The sequence below is a fragment of the Culicoides brevitarsis genome, chromosome 1 (assembly GCF_036172545.1).
Source record: "Culicoides brevitarsis isolate CSIRO-B50_1 chromosome 1, AGI_CSIRO_Cbre_v1, whole genome shotgun sequence".
NCBI lineage: Eukaryota > Metazoa > Arthropoda > Insecta > Diptera > Ceratopogonidae > Culicoides > Culicoides brevitarsis.
Window position 1 is genome coordinate 19,612,775 of NC_087085.1, and position 25,010 is coordinate 19,637,784.

The 25,010-nt window shown below is 29.3% G+C and overlaps 2 protein-coding genes across 2 annotated transcripts; both read left to right on the plus strand.

Annotated features, from left to right (window-relative positions):
* The first annotated feature begins 9,744 nt into the window (after positions 1 to 9,744).
* LOC134837406 (uncharacterized) lies at positions 9,745 to 16,077 on the plus strand. Its single transcript, XM_063852781.1, is given in 8 exon segments — positions 9,745 to 11,295; positions 12,437 to 13,156; positions 13,158 to 13,341; positions 13,400 to 13,506; positions 13,910 to 14,173; positions 14,229 to 14,637; positions 14,714 to 14,852; positions 15,821 to 16,077. Coding segments are annotated over 6 exon segments (3,078 nt in total). The 5' UTR covers positions 9,745 to 9,765; the 3' UTR covers positions 14,502 to 14,637; positions 14,714 to 14,852; positions 15,821 to 16,077.
* Positions 16,078 to 23,599: 7,522 nt separating this feature from the next.
* Positions 23,600 to 24,154, plus strand: LOC134837407 (uncharacterized). The gene has a single exon (XM_063852782.1). The coding sequence runs from the start codon at positions 23,600 to 23,602 to the stop codon at positions 24,152 to 24,154; it is 555 nt and encodes a 184-aa protein (XP_063708852.1).
* Positions 24,155 to 25,010: the final 856 nt, after the last annotated feature.

Consider the following 25,010-nt stretch of genomic DNA (forward strand, 5'->3'; position numbering starts at 1 on the left):
AAAAATAAAAAAATATTCATTTTTTTTTGCCTAAAACGTCAAAAGAAATATTAGAAAAGTTAAATAATGTTGAAGAAAATTTTATTTTGTTTTTTTTTTTAAATATTTTTAGGAGTGTTTATTCAATAGAAAAAAAAATTCAAGATTTTTTTAAATTTAAAAAAAAAAAATTTAATAATTCTGATTTTTTTCAAAAAAATGGAAAAAAAAATAATGAGAAAATAAAAAAAAATGTTAAATTTTTTTTAGCATTTTTAATAATTTTATTTTAATTTGCAATTTCAAAAAAGTTAAAAATTTAATTAGAATTTATTTTTTAGAAATTTAATTTAATTTTTAATGTTTAGATTAAATTGTAGTTGCCTTAAATAAGTATTTTTTCTAAGATTTGTCGAAAAGCTACGATAATTATTAAAAAAAAAAATAAATAAATAAAAAAAAATAATTAAAAATTAAAATGTTAAATTACTATAAAATTAAATGAATAAAAATTTAACTTAATATTACACTCTAAAAATCTTCTAAACTAATTTTAGTAAATTTATTCTAATATTTTTTTATTAATCCTCATCTTATAAATTAATTCATTTAAATTTCTTTTCTCTGACTCACAAAAAATTAAAAGCAACTCCCTTTTAATCCAAATCCCTACAAATAAAAAATAAAGTGATCTATTATTCCAATCACGTTTTCGAATCAGATCATAAACAACATGCATTTATGCTCCAGACTCCCACAAAAGCAAGTGATTTATCATTTATCATAAAAAAACGTAGACTTAGAACTATCATAAAAAATATTATTATTCATATTTAACATCAAACATCAACTTTTGGGAAGCTTAGTCAAACAATGCTTGGTGTAATATTACTCACTATCTCTAAAAAAAAATACAAATTTAAAGGGAGAGAAGAAATCCATTGTGTGTCTACGCATGTTTATATTACAGTACTCTGCATGCATTTTACAAACAATAGCCATCTAAAAAGATTTCTTTATCTCCAGGAATTGTTTACAAAAATAAACAATTATTGTAAGTCAGACAAACAATGGTTAAAAGTCAGATCTACAGACACATGGACATACAAAAAAGAGGAAAACGAAGATATAGAGTCGTAAAATCTGTAGGTGTTCCTACCCTCATAGATGCCTTTTATGCTGCTTCTTGGCAGTATTATAATAAATTCTGTCCAAACAAAAATTTAAGGAGATGCCATAACTTTCAGACGAAACATATATCAACAACACACATTGTTGTCCAAAGTATTTTTTACTCGTAAAAAAGTATCAATCTTATTTTTTTTACACATTTTGCATGAAATATTCTCAGAATTTTTTTTTCTTTTCAACAAGGAACAAAAATATTATTATGTTTTATGAAATAATAAAATCATCAACGTTTCCCAGGACTTGTCAATATTGTGTATTCACATATCTCACTTGATTGATCTATTCTTGATGAGATGCGAAGCACCGGAAGACATAAAATTTTTCATCGATGACTCTGAAAAGATACACTTTGGAGAGCAAACATTTAAAAAAACAGACAAAAAAGTTGTAAAAACAAAAAAGAGACACAAAAATAATAATTCTTCTGATGATATATTTACCGAGAATATATTATCATTTATGTGCGAGAGAGAGATGAAGACGAACATGGAGGTCCATCATAAATCAACATGTGATTCCGAAAAATGTGTGTTTGCTAATTGTCTCTAACATAAAAATATAATCCTTTTGTTTGTTGTCGTGCAGCACACATGTGTCGCTATTGTCAACGTTTTTCTCTCTTTTTTGCATTTATTTATTCAAATTCGCATCATGCAATTTTTTGGAGACTTATATTTTTTTGATCAAGATAAACGGTTTGACGCAAGGTGTTAACTTTCAGGTGATTTTTTATAAAAATTATTTTCGAAGAATTATTTTTATATTTTTTTTTTAATTTTTAGGCTGCGACGAATTTATTTTATTTTTTGTCTTTTGTTTAGTTTAAAAATTCAAAAAATTATTTGGACAAAAAAAATTTAAAATTTCTTCAAAATTGATCGTTTTATGAATTTTTTTATAATAATTTTTAAAAAAATTTAAAAAAAATATTTTTGAAAACTTTTTGTACAGAAATTAAGTTTTAAAATATTTTTATTTTTTATAATTATTTTATTTATTTTTATTTTATTTTTATTTATTTTTTATTTTATTAATTTTATTTTTATTTTTATTTTTATTTTTTTTTTTATTTTATTTTTATTTATTTTTTATTTTATTAATTTTATTTTTTTGGTTTAAAAAAATGCTTTTTATTCTTAACTTAAAATTGAATTTAAATTAACAAAAATAAAAAAATTAGAAAAAACCGTAATAAATATTAATTTGGTTTTTTTTTATGAAAAAGTATTTCAAAAACCATTTTTAAAAAGACTTAATTCGAAAAAACAATCTTAAACTGGAATTAAATAATTTTTACAAAATGAAATATTTATAATTTTTTTTTTATTTATTTTTTAGATTTTTTAACTTTTTTTTTAATTTTAAAAAAGAATAATAGAAGTAAAATTTTGTAAAATACCACAAAAAAATTTAAATTAAAAAATTCTTTAATAAAAATTGATTCAAAAAAAAATTAATAAAATTAATTAAAAATTAAATTAATTAAAAATAATTCAAAAACAAAATTTTGCAATAAATTTGAAACGACCTTAATTAAAAAAAATGAAACAGACGAAGATGAAACTGAAAGTTGAAATTTCTAATAAATCATTCGTGCTTGAGCATAAAAAACTCATGACTCAGGATATTTTTTATTCTTAATCCTGCAACTATGTCAAAAGCAATAAAAGGGATCCTTAATTGAGTCCTTCGCACCTCTCTGTCCCTAATATGACATTGCCCATTATTACCTTTGAAAAATCGATTTTACGCTGCTTTGGTTCTTGTTCTCATTATTATAATAAAAATACAAAAAAAAAAACGAGATTTCTCCTCATCTTCGGCAGGTACCTATCAAAATCAACGGGAACGAATCTTTTTTCCTTCATTAACGTAACTAATGTCTTGATTTATCGCCTCTTTTATAGAAAAATAAAAATAAAAGAAAAAAAATCAGATTGAAATGTTCATGTTCCCTGATAATAACTTCATATTCCGTTTGATTGCTTTATTAGGTATCTTCCTCTCCTTTTATTTTTAAATTTTTATTTTATTTTCGTTGCTTAATCGATCGATCGAAAAGTGATCCAAGTCAAGAACAAGTGGGCGTTGATCAAATTAAGAATCATGTAAAAAAATAAAATTAGTCAATTTGAAATATATTCAAATTAATATAAATGCTCGTCGTTCGTTCGTTGGAGGAGTCAATTTGATTTGTGTGCGCAGTGACAGGGTGGTCCCAGTCATAAATGACCTTTTTAATTATTTTATTACTTTTTTGTGTAATTGATTTTCTGGTAAGAAAGAAAAAAAAGCAGTTTGTAACGCTCTAAAACATTTTAAGAGAAGACCACCCAAGCAGTTGTACACCCAAAAATGTCTATTTTTTTCTTACTTACTGGACACAAAATAATAAATGGTAAAATTTGAATAGAATTGAACAATGTGAGGTCTCTTTAAACGTAATTCTTGTTGTTTTGAGAATAATAAACATATTTTTGTTGAGGAATCGCGTCCAATGCTCATAATATGAATTTTTGTTGTGTTTTTTTCTTTTTGGGAAAAAGTCATAAATCATTTTTGTTGTACGTAATCTTGATTCTTTTAACAAACAACAGGCCATTTTCGTAGTGGGGTGCATTTGGCGCGAATTGTTCAAACATCACTTAATTAGTGATGGTTTGGATGATTTTTTTGAAAGGAATACAATTCAGGTGAAAAATGGTTTTGGATTCGATACAATTTTAATTTTATAAAAAATTGCTTGAAAAAATATTTATTAAAACAGTAAAATCTTGGAAAAAATCTTGAAACGAAAAATAAAAAAAACAAATTTTTTTTTGAAATACTTTTTCATATAAAATGACAATTTGGTCATTAATGAATATATATTTTAGTTGTTTTATGGTATATACATTAAGATTTGATAATTTAAAATTGAGCTCAAAGAATTTCAAGCTAAAAGTTTAAACAAAAAAAAAATTCATAAAAAAAACCGTTAGAAAAATTTGAAAAATAATTTTTTCAAAAAATTTTTAAAGAAGAAAATTCATGTTAAATTTCGTTTATCCATACAAAAATTCTTGAAAATTGAAAATATTTTTTAATTTTTTTTAAATTCCTTAAAAAAAATATTAAAAAGACCAAAATACGGTCGATTTTGTTGAAATTTTCAACTTTTTTTTTTATTTTGCCCCATTGGATTTTCGGCATTTGAAATGGGCTGGGGACAAATACATAAAAAAAAATTTGAAGGATTTCGTTTAAAAAATTGTTGTTAATTCCGTCACGAAATTATTTGATGAAATATTGAAATTGTTGAAAAGACAGTTTTTATTGAATTTTGACAAACGAATAATTTTTTTATTTATTTTAGTTTTTTAATTTATATTTACTTATTCGACATTAATATTATTCAATATTGAAAAATTAATCTTCAAGATTTCAGATTTAAAAATCCTGGTTTGGAAAGATGCCATCATCATAATTATATTTTACCATTTTGACAGTCCTTAAAAAGGATCTGAAAAAATAATCTCTTTAAAAATGTGAAAAGCTAATTCAAATTTTAATCTATTATTTTTACCTACATCTCAATCTTTCAAACTAGTCCAAGAATTGAATACGAGATTCCCATCTATATTCATCCATTGTCACATAATTACAAGCTCATCTTCATCATACAGTAGTAGCATGGTCCTTCCCCGTAGTTATATGTTGTGTACAAATATTATCTCCATCTCGTCACATAAAGTCTATGATCACTTTTGAAAACTTAATATCTCAATACTTTGAAATACATTGTAATTCTGTAGTACCTACCATGCCATGTGTGTGTGTGATGCCTACATGCGAGATGCTGTGTTGTACAAAAAATAAGACCACCAACGTTGATTTTGTGGTTTCATGTAGGATAGGAATTATTATTATTAAATTTAATGTTTTTATTTCTCTTTTTTCTTACATTTTCATAAAAGGTTTGTAATCAAATATATAACATCTAATTTTTTTTTCGACTGTCACACATTGAATTTTTTTTTTTGATGAATGCCCATTTTTTAGATTGTTTGAGATGCGAGGTGACAGCAATTCAAGATTTGTCATTTTAATTCTTTCGATTTATTTTTTCTCGATGTGTGTCGTAATATTTATATTACCTCACACATTGATTGGAAATTCATTCATCCAAAAATATTTAATGGTCCTCATCATTCAACGGCAGATTGTCGATATTGATACTCGTCGAAGTAACAAACAACGGAGACAAATGCAATCGCGCGCGCTCACATGAAAACAAACACACAACAAATAATGAATAAAACGAAAGAGAATTGATTAGCGATTGATCAGAAAGTCCGTTAATTGTGAGGAAATGATGATGATTTTCTTAATAGTAATGTTTATGTTAAATGATCAATATTAATCAAGACTCTTGAAAGCGAACGTCTCTTAAGCAGGAATCTCAACAACAAGTAAATACCTTCAACGGAACGGTCATTCAAAAAGAATTTAAATATATTTGTAATAAATAAAAAAAGAAGCAAAGAAAGCTTGACCGCCCTAGGCGCGTGTTCATGTTTACATATTTGTTGATTTCTTCTTTTGCCATTATTTAATCCAATATGCATTTTTGTTCCTTCTTCATCTTCATCATCAGCAGAAGCAGTATTTGTTTTAAACTTCTCTCTCTTTTTAATGCGATGAATAAACAATAAACTGAAGACAAAAAAAAATAAGGAGAAGTACCTACTGCATGCTGGATTGCTTACAGAGCAAATATTAGCGCCGACTAGACGATTATAATACTCAAAAAAAAAGTAAAAATAAGGCGGATGCAATTTTCAAAATTGTATAATGTTGTAGAAGATAAAATAAGAGTTAACAATAACGTTATTAAATTCAGAGGGAAAACCTTCTCAGTCGATAGCTGGCTATTAAATTCAGATGTTTGAAGGTTCTTGATGACGATGAAGCGGATACTAATTGGCATTGGGAAATCGTTAAGTAAGCCTAGGTTGCAATGCTGCGCGTCTTCCTCAAAGGCTAAGGGTTCGTTGATGAATCCCGTTTCCTGGCCGTTTCGCATCTCATGAAGTTGTCGTTCAAGTGCCGATCTCATTTGCTCCGGGCTCCAGTCGCGGTAAACGTCGGAGGTCCACCATTTGGTCACTTCATAATGGACCTCGATGTCGGCTAGCAGTGACACATCCAGTTTGAGGGTGAATTTTATTGCAGTAATAGAGAATTGTCAATTAGAGTTAACGACAAGTTTGGCATCTTCGAGCTTATGATCGTTCTCTGGTCGCAGACCTAACAATTATCTTTAAAAAAAGCATCTCCTAAAAACGTGTATCTCAACTCTACCAGTCTTGCATTTACTGACACTTATGTTTTAAAAGCGAGTTCCATGAACAACACGAACTTCCTTCTTTCCAGCGCCTGTTAATCTTTTTTTTGGTATCTTTGAGTCAGATGATTTTAGTTTTGTAGCGGGTTTATTAAAACTACGTGTTTACTTGTTTAATCCAATCACTCGACAATCATCATAAAATTGAGTAAAATTATTTTCTAAGCATACTTCAATTAAATTAAAATTTTAAGGTTCAACGTGAGTTTAAGGTTCAACGTGTATCATTTACTACAGTTTTATCTACAAAGTCCTATAAATATAAAAAAGAATAATGGTTAATTTAATAAATGCAATATAAAATTATTACAATTGAGACAAAAATTAAACTAAAATAATATTTTATCAACATAACATGAAACATTTTCCATATTTGCTTTGACCTACTAATCTTCTTCTTCAGAATAAGCATCATCGTAGAAACCCAAACCGATTAGCATTTAGTCAGAATTTCCTCTTGGTCAGTATAATTTTTTAATCTGTTTACCAAAAACTCTTGTTAAAAGCTTCTGAAACGGTAACCCGACACGAGTGTATGCTTAAAATCTTATTTCAAGTGTTTTTCACAATTTTTGCCCTTTTTTGTTTATTCATGAATCATAATGAAGATCAGTTCTAATAATATTTGTTTTAGATCTCATCTCATCTCTATTTAGGTATATTTGAACAGCAACTTTTCTGCAACAAAGTTTTTTCTTCTATGACAGACGGAATTTATGGCTTAACCCACTTAGACAGAGCGAAAAGTAATTAATTACACATCCTAGAAAGCTATTTCTCTCGTTGCGGTGCACTCGTTCGTTCACTCGCTGAAACAATGATGCCAAAGAAGTCACTTTCAATTAGTTGCACTTCAATCCACTTCATGTTCTTCTCATTTATATTTGCGCGTTCCCCTGTGGTGAACGAATATACGTGAAATAATACATCAAAATATATTATTATAATTGCCACTAATTTCAACATTGTAGGATATAAACGTGCCAATGAATGTTTCGTTCTCTCGTACTTTTTTTTCTTATTTTTTTCTCGTTCCTTCTGTAGAAGAGGTGAAAGATATGCAGCACATGTGGTACACAAAAAAAGAGAAGCATGGCAAAAAAAATTGAGTGTGTTATCTTTTTTTGGCTCGTTGTTTTTGTAACAGACAAAAAAGTGTGTGTGTGCGAGCAAAAAATACGCGCACGAGAACAAGTTGTACGAAAAAAATTTACAACCAAACTTGATGCACAAATATTTGCACACTTGTGGTCACTTGTCGTAAGCGAGGTTTTTCACATTCGCTTTGAGGTTTGTCTGTCCGTTGAATTTGGTCAAATTTGGCAAAATTTTCGTCATTAAACACATGTGACAATTTTTTTTTCGGTGTCTCCAAAATTAAGTGAGCATGCATGCGCATCAGTGGCAGCGAGCAGCAGCAGCACACGAGACTCGTACGAAACATTTTCGTCTGCTCTCGCATCATATGGAGAAGCAACAGAGCAACAGAAAATGCGTTCTATTTGTGTGGCCAACTTGGGTGGTCTCGTATTTTTCACTTTTTTAACGTGTGTGGTCCTTTTCTTCCGTACGAGAGATTGTACACAGTCTCTTATTTTTACACACAAACAATTTATTATGACTTATTTTTTTTTTGTTTTGTATTCTTTGCTGTGTGTATGCTTTTATTGTTGTTGCTACTGCTCTACTCTCCATGCATCTACGGAGCGTACTTATTGTCGTCGTGGTCGTAATAATAATCGTTGTTGTGTTATGTGCACAATGCTCACAGATTAAAATAATCATAAAAAAAAGAGATCAAGTACTTTTTAAAATGAATAAAATAACAATACGACACGAAAATAACAACAACGATAACAATAAAACACGGTCCACGAGACATTAATTTGTTCGCGTCGTCATCGTCGTCGTAGTCATTGTTGCACTGATGACTACTGCACTCAGCATGCACTTTGCCGTCAATCATATCAACATTTTTTTCATAGGTCGAGAGCTCAATAATGATTTGCAGGAATTCTTATCAATTTTATCAGTTCATTAAATGAAGGGTTACTAGGATGAATCGCACATCCGCAATTTTGGGGGTAAGTTGAGTTGAAAATGAAAAAATGTTTGAAAATTTCTTTTGCTATTTTTCAAATCGCATAATTGAACTAGGATAAATCGTCTTCATCACCTCTTTCTAATTATCATTTGTAAGTGATTTCCATCTAAAACACATTGAAGGGCAAATGCAATTATTTGAAAAAATTTCCTGAGGTGACTAATGGAGTAAATTCTAACCTACATATCCCATATTTTAAAATATTTTGCCGAAACTGCTCGGAATCAGAAGAACTAACTCTGGAGGGTTGCTGGAAGGTACTCAAGAAGCACCCAACGCTATTGCAAATCAACCCCTTTTATGCAATCTCTGTCAATAAAGCCACAGACGTCGGCCTATAAGAAGGTTCTCAAAATATGATGACTTTTACTCTGTTTTAATTCACATTGCTGCGGGAGCTTCAAGCTTAACTTCTAAAACAATCGTCCTTATAATTATGTTTTTTTTCCAAACGCATTCAAAATCAACTGAAAGCAAAAATTTTTATAGAATTTTGAAATCAGTAGATATTGAAAAGCATGTTTTTTCTATGAAATATGGCTCTTATTTATTGTTCACAATTTTATTTATGTACTGTGTTGATTTTTGTAAATCTCACGAGTTTTTTCATTCCAATTTCAAGTTCAAATTTAATCGCATGTACTGCACTTTTCACTTTTTAGCCTAGTTCTTCATTTTCACAATATCTTGTCTCACTACTAGCTCAAAATTCATGAAATTAATTTAATTAAATATTTGCTCTTACTTTGACTTCAATTCCATTCTTTTTAAATTATCATTTTATGCGTAGCACAGAAGATGCTACCTCAAAATACTACTACTACTACTAACTTGCGCAGGGTTGTTAAAGTTATTTTTCTAACATTTATGTTCGATTTATCATTTTTATGCCCGAATAATAATTTTACTTTAGTGTTAAAAATCAAAAAAAGGCTGAAGAATCACATTTGACTCTTAAAACCATATTTATTTATCAAATTATCAATTTATCAAAAACTGCACATATGCAACTTTTCCTATTGACCTTTTAAATAGTTTTCATTGATTCAAAAAATTCCATTCAATATTAGTTTTTGCTCAATTTCAACTAGAATCAGTCGCAAAAATGTTATCAATAATTTTATTTTCTATCCTCACGGGACTAGTGTCTTACATTTTCTATTTGGCCGTAAAACGTCAAAATTACTGGAAAGATCGTAATATTCCGCATATTAAAGCTCCCATATGGGGCCATGTGCTAAAACCTACTTTATTACAAGAGAATATTGCTGACACTCTCAATAACTTGTACCACCACAAGGATGCTCAAGGACAAAAGTTCGTTGGAATCAACATTTTTCACAAACCCTCGATACTTATTCGTGATCCAGAATTGATAAAACGAGTTCTTGTCAAAGATTTTAATTATTTCGCAAATCGTCATGTTGGAGCTGATACCGAAACTGATCCCTTATCCGCAAATAATTTATTCCAAGTTAATAATCCGATGTGGAAGATTATAAGAACAAAGTTGTCCCCGATTTTTACTAGTGGAAAAATGAAGCAAATGTTTTACATGGTCGACAAAGTGGGGAATGACATGAATGAAGTGATTACTTCTCGAGTAGCAGCTGGAAATGCTGAATTTAGTGTTCGTAATTTATTTGCCATGTTTACAGTGGATGCCATAACTTTAGTAGCTTTTGCGACAGAAGCGAATTGTTTGAAAAATCCAGAAGAATCTGAAGTCCTCAAAAACGCAAAAATAGCTTTTTCTGTCACAACGTTGGAAAAAATTAGCACCAATTGTTTGTTTTTCCTGCAAGATTTCCTAAAACTGTTCCGATTAAAAACTTTTAATCCGAAATTTGCGAATTTCATGTCAAATTTATTCCATGAAGTCACAAAGGAACGCATTAAAAGTGGCGGGGTGCGGAACGATTTGATTGATTTCTTGATTCATATTAAAAGTGCTGACCAGGAAGGCATTATGACAGACGATGTTCTTTTGGCACAAGCGATGGTCTTCTTTTTTGCTGGTTTTGAGACGAGTTCATCCACTATGGAGTTTGCTTTTTATTTTCTGGCTAAATATCCGGAGGTTCAAGCAAAGGTACGAGACGAAATCGAGCGTGGCTTTGAGAAACATGGCAAACTTACGTACGAATTTATCTCCAATGACATGCCTTACACGTCAAAAGTCATCAAAGAAACTCTCCGACTGTTCCCTACACTTCCATTTCTCGATCGAGAATGTGATCCTCCGACAGGGATGGATCCTGGATATTCCCTAGAGCCATTCAGTGACTTCCGAATCCCGAAAGGGATGCCAATTTATATTCCGGCGCATGCAATTCAACATGACCCGCAGTATTTCAGTGATCCAGAGCGTTTCGATCCAGACCGGTTTGATGGTTCAAAGTCATATAACGAATACACTTACATGCCATTTGGCTTGGGACCGAGAAATTGCATCGGAGAACGTTTTGCTCATATGCAGATGAAAATTGGCATTGTGCATGTCTTAAGGTCGTTTACTGTCGAGCCAAGTGCCGGGACACCAGACAACTTTAAATTGGACCGAACGAATACTTTGATGCACCCCGAGAGAGAAATTGTCTTGAAATTCATTCAGAATCCCATTAAAATGTTGCCTTAATTGAAACACAACTCACGCGTCACTTCACTTTCTGTAAAGTAAATAAACTTGAAACGATCAAGTACGTCGGCCTACTCTACATAAATTTTAAAAGTAAGGCTGGTTCAAATAAAACTTAATTGTTTCGTTAAATTTTTTTTGAAAATTGGGGAGGGTGAATTGAAAATAGAAAATTTTTAAAATAAAAAAAAAACTTTGGTATTAATTAATTAATTTAAATATTTTTTTTTTAATTAATTAAATAAAAAAGTTAATTTAATTTTTAATTACCTTAAAAATATATTTAAAAATTATTAAATTAAGTAAAAATAAAAATAAAATAAATAAAAAAAAATTTCGGATCAATTTGAATTTTTTTTTTTTATAATTTAATTTTTTAAAATAATTTTTATTTTTTTTTAAATAATTTTATTTTTTTTCAGAATTATTTATTAACGATTTAATGGGATTTAATTTTTTTAAAATTTTATTCACATTTTTACATATGAAAAATTCGAAATTGATTTCTATTATCACAATTTAAAAAATTTTCTTTTAAAAATCAAATTAAAATTTGAACTTAAATAAACAATGTGCGCATTTGTTTGTACAAATTTCTAACATGTAACAAGTCTTCCTGGAGCTGCGGCATTAACACATCGTCGAGGTCCACAAGAAGAAAAGACAAAACAACATATTTTGACAATGTTGTTTTGGAATAAGGGCCGTAGATTTTGAATTAAGTGTTCAAAAAGGAAAGGTTGCATGCATGATCCAATATTTTATCATATTTTTTCCACGTATTGCTTAGAGTGGTCGCATAATGGAAAATTACGCCCAATGGTGTGTTTGCCAATTTTAGTTCACTGTCAAATTAAAAAATTTGGCTATGGTATCCACTTGTAATGACGAATCTCGCCTCCTGACGCTCATTCTCCTCGTGGGTCATTTGACGCAAGACATTTTCAATGCTGGCAATTGGGTTATTGAATATTTTTTTACATTTTTAAATTTTTCTTGGATTTTTTAGATTTTAAAATAGGGCATCAGACAAAACTATTTTGTTCAATTCGAAGTGGCCTATATATGAACTTGATTGCGTAATAAAGTACCATCGTCACTTAATCAATTCTGAATATTTACATACTTACAACTTTAGTTCATTTCGTATTCTCACACAATCAAGATGATTTTCGAAAATATTCTGGCATTTCTGATTATCTTGGTGTCATTTCTCCTCTATTGGGGTTATCGTCGTCAAACTTTCTGGGCACGTCACAATGTCCCACACGTGAAATCCCCTCTATTCTTGGGAAACTTTTACAAAACAATGTTCTTGAAAGAGCATCTCAGTGTCACGTTCGATTTTTTGTACAATCATGCAGTGGCGCGCAACGAACCGTTTATCGGAGTGAATCTTTTTCACAAACCGATCGTTTTGTTGCGTGATCCAGCGTTGATTAAAAGAATATTGATCAAGGATTTTAATTGTTTTTACGAACGTCACACAAGTGGAAATCCGAAAAATGATCCTGTGGGTGCAAATAACATGTTTCAAGTGAGAAATCCAAAGTGGAGAATTTTGCGACATAAAATTTCACCTGTTTTTACAGCAAGTAAGATGAAAAAGATGTTTTACATGATCGAAAAAGTCGGAAGTGACTTGAATGAACGAGTCAAGTATCTTGTAACGGAAAAGGGAAATCACGAATTAGAAGTTAAAGAACTTTCAGGATATTTTACCACCGATGTCATCTCAATAGTGGCCTTTGGAACGCATGCCAACTCAATAAAAACCCCGGAAACATCGGAGTTTTTAAAAGCTGCGAAGGAATCTTTCATGCACAGCACGTGGAGTAAACTTGCCTTCAACTGTGTCTTTCTTCCTACCAGAAGTGATGAGTGCTTTGAGGCTAAAAACGTTTGATCCGAGTTTTGAAGCGTTTTTACGACGAGTTTTAAAAGATGTGATGAACGAAAGAAATAAAAGTGGCGGTGTGCGAAATGATCTCGTCGATGTTTTGTTGGAGATTCAAAAGGCTGAAGAAGGAAATCGTGACACAAGTGAGATTTAAACATTAAAAAAATTATAAAAATATTTTAATTTTTTTAAAAATTTTAGTTTTTACCGAAGACGTCATCCTTGCTCAAGCAGCCGTTTTTGTAGCAGCTGGATTTGAAACTTCTTCGTCTACAATTGCGTTCGCCCTGTATGAAATTTCAAAAAATGTAAGTAAAAATTTATTTTAAAACTATTTTTTTTTTCAAAATTTAAAACCGAGTACGGTACAAAAATAGTTGAAAAAAATTTCAAATTTTGATTTAAAAAAAAAATGATTTTTGCGAAAAATTTTTATGGTTTTATCTTTTTTTTATATGAAATCTTTTAAAAATGTTGAAAATAATTTTTGCTTATTTTTTTTAACTTAAAAGTTTTTGTTATGAATTTACATATAAAATTTTTGACCTTGAAATGTAAAAAATTAAAAAAAAATCTGCAAAAATTTCAATAAATTATTTCTTTACGAAAAAAAAAATTTTTTTTACAAAAATTTCTACATGTGAACTTCTTCATATAAAAAATGCTAAATTTCAGTCGAAACATTCTAAAATAAAAACATTTTACTTTTAGCAATCAATTCACGATCGTGTCCGAGAAGAAATCGCTTCAGTATTAAAAACACACAACGGATTCCCCTACGAAGCAATCACCAACGAACTTCCTTACCTTCATGCTGTTATCTCCGAAACACTTCGCATGTACCCGATCTTAGGAGTGCTCGATCGAGAGTGTGTCATTCCCGATGGATATTCCTTGGAGCCATTTAGTGACTTTAAAATTCCTTGTGGAATGGCTGTTTATGTGCCCGTTGCTCCAATTCACTACAATCCGGAAGTAAGATTCAATTTCCTGTAAAGAAATAATTTTTCATTAATTTTTTCCTTAAAAGCACTTTCCCGAACCTCACATTTTTGATCCAACACGTTTTTTGGACAAAGACGCTCATGCCGACACCTTCCTCGGCTTTGGCTTGGGACCTCGTAACTGCATCGGAGAGCGATTTGCATGGATTCAAGTGAAAATGGCAATCGTATCATTGCTTAAATCCTTCAAAATTGAGCTCGGCTCGACTTCGGTGCCACTTCCGCTGGACGAGACATGCATCTTATCTGTGCCAAAAGAGGGAATAAAGATAAAATTCACAGTCGATGAGCTTCAGTAAACAAATATAAACAACTTGATTATCTCACTTTACATTTCCCCAAGTATTTAATAATAAACATTTACTCCGTTCAAGCAGATGATGATGAAGAAGACCTCTTCTTGCGTATATTATTTATTTATTCAAGTGATTATCTGTATGAAAATATGCTTGAACTTTCTGTTTATTGTTGATATTCATCTTGATAACCGAAAGTTTTTTTTTTCTTCTAGATGAGCATGATCACGATGTTGATGAGGTGTGTAAACAAATTCCATTGATATCCGGCCAATTTTATCAGCAAACTTCTTGTGGTGGCGCGATTTCAAAAAATATTGACAGAAAATGCTCAAAAAAAATATTCAAATCAAGGTAATTCGATTACAAGTCGTAAACATGTTCAGTCAATATAATAATTTACAATTCGCCTCGATATGTAATACATTTTTATTGACGCTTTAATTGGTTTAATAAAAAAAATTAGCTGTATAATTTTGTGTGTTCCTTATATGGGGCGACGACGACATACGAGAACGACTTGGACGATGATGATGATGAAAGAAATGAATTAATTTTTGTTTTGCCTTGTGTCTTGCATTCAAGTGCAATAAAAATGTATTACATAAAGTCGAGGCCAGGGCCGAAAAAACTTTTTGAGACATAATTACATTTTTTTAATTTTCAAAGTTAAAATTGTCAATTTAGGGTGTTACAATCGTCGAAAATGTTTTGTATTTGCTCGTTTCATTCTGAAAAAAAATCCCAAGAGGAACATCGAGTATCTTAAAATCTGGGAAACTAAGATATTTTCTGAATTTTCGTAAATCTTTATCAAATTTTGAATAAATTATTATTCTATAAATTACCAAAATTTTCAAAAATCAAATTTTTTTTTTAAAATAAAAATTAAGTAAGTTAAAGTTAATTAAGTATATTTTTTTATTTTGTGTCGAAATGTTCAATTTTTATAAAGAGGGATAATTTTAATTTTTTTATTTTAAGAAATTGTATTGAAATATTCTATTCAAAAGTATATTTTTTATTCGAAATCCTTCCTTCTTAATGATTAAAAATTCTAACTTCTAATTCGAAATTAATTAACTGATTAATTAATTAAAAATATAAAATTCAAAAATTTATTTAAAAAAAAAATAAAAAAATATTTTTTTTTTTTACAAAAAAGTTAAATGATTTTTGTCCAAGTTTTTACTTATTTTTTTAAATTTAAATTTTTAATTTTGTAATTTTTATTTAAATTTTCATTTTAAAAATTTTATTCAATTTTTTAAATCAAATTGTTCTAAAGCTTTAGTTTAATTGTAATTAATTTTATATTTCAGTTTCAAGTGAACAGTTTTTTCGGTCCTGGTCAAAACAAGCAAATTTAGGGAATTTCTTGTACACGCAATCCAAATGCAATCGCAAACATGACTCGAGTATGTTAGACAATGATTTGATAAGAAACATGAGTTTTCGTTGTTATTTAATCAGACAAGTCAGGATGATACCAAAAATAACAAAAAAAGAGACACACATGAGGAGATTAACAAACAAACGAAAAAAAAAACAAAACAAGACGCACAACACGAGAGATACGTTCGTTCATCAGTCAATTGTAATTTATATTACCATAAAAATATAAAACAATATTTGTTTCTTGTGTTGTTTTGTAGGACTTTTTTTTTGTTGTTGTCTTGCTCGTTTTTCCCGAGAGTTGTTGTTGCCGTTCTTATTGAAATGTTTATGGGTGGTCCGATCTTTTACTTCAACTTCACGTACATAATATGTATATGAGGTTGATCCAAAATAAATAAATATATAAAAAGAATAACCAAAACAGAACAAAAAAAAACATGGATAAATTAAATCAACGTCCCTTTTCATTATCATTTTTTGCCCGTGATTTGATTTGCAGTTATGCCACGATGCCGGGCAGATTCAAATTTGAAAAGTCGTCGTTGTGGTGGAATTATTGGACTGCTTACTGTGTTTCAAATGTGTGATTTTAGACTTTTTTCTCCTTCATTAAGCAAACAAAATTTTTATAAATTCCATTGGGATTAAAAGAGACTAAAGATTTAGATGTCATTAGAATTTTTTATTTTAAATCTTGACAGTTGGCCTCAAACTTGTCAAATTTATGTTGATATGAATGCCACAGAGGAGGATTTTGATTTTTTGAGGAATATCTTAAACGACAGTTTTATAAAGATTATTTTTTTGCTTCGATTATGATAAAATTTTAAAATTAATCCTTTTAAATTAATTTCTAAAATTAATTTTAATTTAAATAAAATTATTTGAAATTTTTAATTAATAATGCTTTTACCTAAATTATAAGAAAAATTATTTTTTTTTTATTTTTAATCAATTTTACGTCCAAACAATATTTTTTTTTATTTTCAATGTTTGAAATTTTTTTTTATTAATTTTTTTTTCGGAATTTTTCGGAAAGGTAAATATCTATAATATTTTTGGTGAATCTTTTATTTTGAAAAATCACAATTTTCATTCAAAAGTCAATATTTTTTCAAATTTTTAATGAAGAATTATTAATTTTGTAAAGAAAATATTTAATGATAATTTTTTTTTAAATATTTATATAAAAATATATAAAATATAAAAAAATATATTTTTTTATATTGTATATATTTTTATATTTTGTATTTATAAAAAAAAATTTTTCGATCGAAAAAAAATAATTTTTTTTTTAAATTTCCTATTTTTTTTTCCACAAAAAAAATATGATTCTTAAGATTTTTTTTTAAAAAACGTCTTACTCTTTTTCAAGAACCCACATTAACATACTAAAAAATGAATAACTCATTTATGTTTTTGTCTTAAATACCATTTAATACTCAATAAATTTTCTTTTCCATTAAATTTTACTGAGTGTTGAATATAAGTGAAAGTCTAAATTATCTGAAAAACGATCACTTATGATGCAATTTTCTTTTGCAATAAATATTCAAATGCGTTAAAACTAATGAATAAACTAATCATCTCGTCTTGATGGCGCAAAAGCAATAAAAAACAACATCTTATAGGCATACAAATTTAAAATTACATTTTCCACTGCAAAAAGCAAAAAAAAATTAATAATGATGATCAATAGATGTCGAGCCAAAATGATTGATGTTCATCTGATAATGAACAAGATCAAAGTCAATTTATTTATTTTTTTTTTGCCTCGCTTACACTTGTACTGAACGGATGCCACCGCACACGTGAATCGATGATTAATGTTTGTTTAATGCATGGATATTGTTGTAAATCGCAGCAAAAAAAAAAGTACGAAAATTGCAATCATAATTACGCCCCTATTGATCCAATCAAGCAACAATAAATAATAAATCGCTTTTTTAATCCTTTTGAACCTCCACGTCCACATGCTGCGGATCTCATCAGATTTCTTGCGCAAAAATATTAATTTTTCTTGCACCATATGGCATGCATCTTCGCATCGCACTAAAAAAATCTTTAAAACACGAATTACTTACAACCAATTAAACTTACATATATTCATGTGGCTTGTAATCCGATACTTGCTATAAATTTTATCATAATAAAAAATTGAGAGATTCAAACTAATTAAGCTACTGGATTTTGTGGTTGATAGCTTTTTTTTTCTTCATCGGAACGAGAAATTTTTTTTCTTGTGGCGATTAAAAAACGGTGATAAGTAAGTATCATCATTTGTTAAGATATTTATTTTTATTTGCGTTTGATTGTAACTTTTATATTCGATAAATAAATAAAAGTGGAAATAAACATCCTCTCTTCGTTGCATTAGCGAACACAAATCACATCAATGAATGAATTTTGTCGTGTGTGCAAAAATAAATAAATTTAGCGCGTTTCTGTGTCAATATGGCCAAACAAACAAACAACTGAACGAACGAACGAACGAAAAAAAATAAACAGCTTTTATGAATGAATGAAATTTGCCGCGATTCACGATAGATGATTACAACACAGAGGAACGACGCGCTTAATTTATTTATTTGAGGAGGAATTTGAGATGCTGCTGATACTGTGATAGTGATCATTTCTTTTCCGTTACCAATAAAAAAAAATATAAATTTTGCATTTTTTTTTTCGTTCAAATGTAAACTTGGGTGGGCTACTCGCTGACAATCTTCATCAAAGTAACGAGGCAAGAGAAGGAAGGAAGGAAAAAATGCAGAAAAACAGCCGTAAAGATGACAAAATTCCCACGTAAATTGAACAACAAAAATTATGTTGACTAGGTCGGATCATCCGCAATATTAAAAACAAAATTATAAAGCAAAACAATTATCACAACAATTATAATTACAGACATGCCAGAGAGTCGTACAAGGTCGTATATAAACATGTTAACTTTATTACCGACCGACACAACAATAATTTTACTCCGTTTTTTTTTCTGCGACGATGATACTTGATTATTATTGTAGTACTACACACATAGAACGTCAAGACGAACGGCAAACAAATAAGATCACCCACCACGTTGCTGTTCTTGCTGCTGAATTACTTCTCTCTCTCACTGAAAGAGTCTCTAGTATTTTGCTAGTAATGATATACAATTTATATAACATAATTTCCGATGTAAACTGTTTCAGGTAAAAATTATAAAAAAATAATTAACGTTGTCGACGTTTATTGAATCAAAACATGAGGACGGCGCGGCGCTTAAAAAATTCTTTCCTTCTGATGTGTAATTTAATAAATGATCTCTTTCGCGGTCCGCAGATTTTTTTTTGCTGTTTTCTACGAAGCACTACTGAACGTCTTCAGTTAGTAATACTAATAATAAGTTTGGCTAATCGTTTTACAATGATCCCTTTTTGTTGCATGAGGGACGGCAATAAATGTGGCAAAAACTTTCCTTGAAAAAGACTTGATCGCATTTTTTAAACACAGTGCGACAAATTAATTTAAGTATTGTGAATCTATAGAAAAAAAAAAAGATTGTTAAAAATATTCGACAAGTAGCTTGTCAATTTTCTTATAAAAAAAATCATTTTGTTGGTTAAATGACCTTAATTCTGAAAATTGCTTAAAATTCAACAAAAATTTCTATTTGAGGTTAACTTAAAAATCTTTTATTGTTTAAGGGTTCGAAATTATAAAGAAAATTCAAATTTAAACCTCCCATACAAATCTCTTATGAATTAAAAAACCTGTTACAAATGACACCTCTTATTATATATCCTTTATATTCAGTCAATGAGGCTTCTGTTAGTATGTTGGAACCTCTCTCACGGCTTTATTTTAAGAGATAGAAGGTTCATTTGTTCTACAGGTCATGCTTATTTTGCTCAACTTAGGTCCCATTTGTGGAATCGAGGCATGATCCCAATGCACAAAAAATTTTCCCCATATAAGAGTTCGAAATTATAGCAAAAAATAAACGCAAATTTCAAAAATCTAATGATGCAGAAATGTTTGTCTCGTCAAGACGCACAACATTGCCATACATCACTTTTTATATATCCTTTATATTCAGTCAATGAGGCTTCTGTTAGTATGTTGGAACCTCTCTCACGGCTTTATTTTAAGAGATAGAAGGTTCATTTGTTCTACAGGTCATGCTTATTTTGCTCAACTTAGGTCCCATTTGTGGAATCGAGGCATGATCCCAATGCACAAAAAATTTTCCCCATATAAGAGTTCGAAATTATAACGAAAAATAAACGGAAAATTCAAATTTAAACCGAATCCCAGTGCGAATTTCAAAAATCTAATGATGCAGAAATGTTTGTCTCGTCAGAGCACAAATTGCCATACATCACTTTTGTCCTTCGATGGACCTCCCATTTTTTGACACCTCATAACAATGTCACTACAATATTTTGCTAGTTTTGAATTAAAGTTTATACCTAATAATCAGCCTTAATATATTTTTATATTCACAATGAGGCTTTTATTTTAAGAATAGAAATTTGTTCTACAGGTCATGCTTATTTTGCTCAAAAAATGATCCCAATGCACAAAAAATTTTCCCCATATAAAAACCATCAAATTCAAGACGCACAACATTGCCATACATCACTTTTGTCCTGGGGTTCTCTAAAATACCTCCCATAAAACCCAAACTACAATCTTCTGATTATACAAGAAGTTTTCAACTTCAAAAATATATCAAGTAATTTAAACAATTGTAACAAATCGACGGAAAAATTGCCAAGTAAATAAAGTTACAAAATTTTTGAGAACAAAAACTTGAATATAAAGGATTTATTTCAGTGTACGGCAGTATTGATATTTATTCTGAAATAAATCCTTTATAATCAAGTTTTTGTTCTCAAAAAATTTGTAACTTTATTTACTTGGCAATTTTTTTCGACTTTGTTAACACAAGGCCCTTGTTTATTCCTTTTTAGTTCGCTTTTTTTTTCGAAAATATTTTTGAAGTTTTATAACAGATTTTTTAATATATTTTTTAAATATAATATATTTTTTTGAAAATTCATCATTTTGCTCATTAAGTTTTTATCATGAAATTTTTTAAAATTCAGGATTCGACAAAATGATCAATCAGTGCATAATAACAAATATTAACTAAAACAGGCGAAAAAAAATGTTCGGAATTGTTTTTAACATTTTTTCGAGGGGTTCTAAGGACATTTTTCCATCATACAATAATTCTTTTTCTCCATAATATTTTTTTACTTACTTTGCTTAATTTTGAAAATGTTGTCTTAAAAATCTTTTATTGTTCAGGGTAGGGCTCTTTTCAGCTCCTTTCAGCTCTTTTTCGGGGGGTTCTAAGGACATTTTTCCATCATACAATCATTCTTTTTTTCCATAATATATTTTTTTTACTTACTTTGCATGCTGCCACACTAATACGGTTTGGAATCGATTTTATGCAAGTTGCTATGTGTCGTTCTAATTTATATTTGGTTAAGGATGAGTTTTTAATTGCGTTGTACAATTCATGCACATCGGAACTTGAAGTTTTAATTCCATTTTCAGTAGATGTTATAAGTGAATCCCAACGTTACAAAAGTCTCACTGAACTGTATGTTTAATTTTTAAGAAAAAAATACTGACAAAATGAAGGACATGAAAATCATGGCTGGTTATAGTTTAAAAAAATTTTATAAAATTAGCTCTATCAATATAAAATAATGAAAAATTATTTTAAAAAATATATGATATTGCTTTTTAAGCTGAAAAAATTTAATGAAAGGTAATGGTGAAACAATTCAATGAGAGTCTTCCAATGGAACGGATGTTCTGACCATTAAACTATGTCTAAACGAGAATTTTCTTCTGCTCTGAAGACTTTGATTCGATTCCAGATGTCTGTGTCGATAACTTTTTTCTGATATTTTCACGTTTCTACGAGTTCTGAGAAATTTAAGCTGAAATAAAAAGGCTAAAAGTTTTATAAAAAATAAAAATCTTGAAAAATTTTTTAAATGATACCTTTTTTTGTCAAAACGAAAGTCTCATTATCAAGCAAGTCAAAAAATTTTGTTGCACTGTGAAATTATGACAAAACCACTTCAACGCATATTTTTTCAAACGAAATGCCTTTCAAGTCGCTAATCAATGTGTAACACCGTCACTTGAGGTTCGTCTGACTTTCTACTAATGAAACTGCTTTACTTGTAAAAGTAACCCTAGACACTCGTCGAGAGACAGAGAAAGAGATAAAAAAAAGTGAATAACATACAATTACTCTGAACCCATTTAAATTCAATTGCAACTAAAAATTAAACGTTCATAACTGCCGGCAATTTTCATGTAGGTACTTTTTATTTGACTCGTATTATTACTTTACTTTTTTTTATGTTTGTCATGCAATCACCACCAACCATTCATTCTTTCCACTGACCGACCGACCGACGATCGAGTGTGGCAATGAGTGGATAAGAAGAAGCCGGATATCGCTACTGCTTTTACCGCACAGTGTTCGCAGTAAAATTAATTAGTGATAAATGTCATAAATGAATTAATTGTTTTGTAAAAGTTGTTGCTTGTTAGTTGTTGTCGTCCCTGAGGCGTGAATGTCCATCTACGTTGCTGCGGTGCGCAAAGCTTTATGGAAATTCTCGGACTAATGAATAATTTTTTTTCCATCCAATCACTGGTAAGCTGCCGTTTTCGACAATATTCCAGAGATAATCAAAACATAAAGACGGCGCATAACATAATTTGAGATAATTTTTATTTCTTCCTTTTTCAGATTTCTTGCGAGCTCTTGATGCGCGTCTTTCTGAAAAGAAAAAAAAAAGATAATTTATGTACAAGCGCGCATATCTTCTTATAATAATTTCGCATATTATTAAAAGGGTCTTCAGTCTTCTTCTTCCTCTCGTGTGACGTTTATTATTAGGTGGACCATCTTTCGACGATTCGGCATCATAAAATCCACTGAATCGTGACCCAAAATGAGAGTTACGTGATTCCACCTGTTTTTTCCCGGTCTAAAAAGAATTCGTTATAGATAAGCGAACATTTTTTTGTTTGCAAATTATAAATAAAAAGGAAGGACCTCACACGAATATTTTTCTGTTGTATTATTATTTTTTTGTTCCTTTTTTTGTTGGTTGGGTTTATTGTTGTTATTATCGTGCCTCGAACATTTAGCTGAACAAATGATTCTAGCTGACTTGCCTTATGAAATTCAAATTATCCGTTTTTGTTTGTCCAAAAGGCTTACGAATGGTGGAGATATTTAATAATCATAAACAATTTTGACAGCGAGAAGGAATTATTCTGAAAGTGATTTTCATTTTCAAAAGGAAAATAATTAAATCTCAGAATTTTTTCTTTAAAAAAGTTTTTTTGTATGATTTTTAACATATTTTGAGAAAAATATTAAGGATTTTTCAATTTTTTTTAAAATAATTTTTCTCTTTCAATGAAACTCGAAAATGAAATTTTTCTAAATTTTTCAAAACAAAATATTATTTTTAAAGTTAAGGTTTAAATTGATTTATGCACATTTCAAATTAAAAAATGAATAAAAAAATATTTTTATGAAAAATAGCTGTCAAAAATTTTTTAAAAATAATTTCAGGCCGCTCTTTTATATTTTAGTTGTTTTAAAGGTATCTACATTGATAACTTATTATTTAAATATTAACACTTTGACAAGGAAAAATAAATTGGTATTAATGTGGGTACCAGGTCATAGTAACATTTGTGGAAATGAGATAGCAGATGAGTTAGCTAGAGAAGGATCTGAAAGAACATACTCAGAGGAAGAACCGTGTTTAGGCATTGCGTTACAAACAGCCAAGAGCGCTATTTTCGAATGGCTTATAGACGAAACCACAAGATACTGGGAATTCGAAGAAAGAAGGTTATCAGAACATGTCAATAGATTTGTACCATACAGATCTTTGACAAGAACTAAAGAGTTGATCAACATGAATATTACTCAGGTTAGGGTCGTAGTTGCTTTCCTAACTGGACATGCTAGACTGAACAAATTAATGAGTAGAATGGGTTATAGGAATTCATCAGATTGTAGAATCTGTCATTCAGCAGAAGAAACAGCAAAGCACATTTTATGCGATTGTCCTTATTTGGAGCACAAAAGAATGTTGCTTTTAGGAAGTACGAATGGTATATTAGAGCCTGAAGAATTTAGAGAATTCTCTTTGAAGGAAATCTTTTCTTTCTTGAAGAGAGTCAGCACGGTTAAAGAAGAATATGGTACAGGTTAGGAATCAAGAAAACCCACAAAAAGCCCTTTTTTGTGTGCTTAGGTGGGTCACTATATAATCATCATCATTATTATTTAAAATTGTTTTTAGAGCATTAAGAATTAGACTAACATTGAAAAAAAAAATTTTCATAAAAAAATTTTTTAAAAAATTTAAAAAAATAAATTTAATGATTTTGGAAAAAAAATTAGAGAAGAAAATTTTTGTGAAAATATCATTTTCAATACAAAAGTTTAAAAAAAACAATAAAAAATTATTTTTTTTTGTTTAAATTCTTATAAAAATTATGAAAATGACCAAAACACGCTAATTTTTTTTTTTTAGAAATTTTTAACTTTTTTTTATTTTGCCCCATTGGATTTTTGGCTTTTGAAATGGGGCTTGGGACAAAAAGTTCAAAAAAAATTGGAGCGTCTTCACTTATTTAATGAAAAATATTATTGAAAATTTAAAAGAAATTTCTAAAAAAAAAAATTAAATTATACCAAAAACTGTAATTTTTGATAACATTTTAATTTTTTTTTTGCTTCTTCGGACTTTCAACTTTTTTAAATTTGTGAAAAATTTCGCAAGATTTTACGAGATTTGGTAACTTGTGTATTTTTTTAGAATAAAAATTTGGTGATTCAACGAATTTTCGGTAAATTTTTCTTCTTTGTAGGAAATTTTTGGAAGTCGGTAATAAGGAAATAAAAAATAAACGCATCTGTGTGCATGGCAGCAGCAGCAGCCAAAAAGCAACCAGAGGAGATTAGAAGTGAGCGAAGAAAAAATTATGAAATATGTATGAATGGTCTCATGTCTAGACACTCTTTCTCTCTCTCGTGTGTGTGTGCATGTGCATCATCGTTGAAGG

Bases quoted from the DNA above. Each gene is read 5' to 3' on its own strand.
- LOC134837407 (XM_063852782.1), top strand. From the start codon at position 23,600: ATGTGGGTACCAGGTCATAGTAACATTTGTGGAAATGAGATAGCAGAT.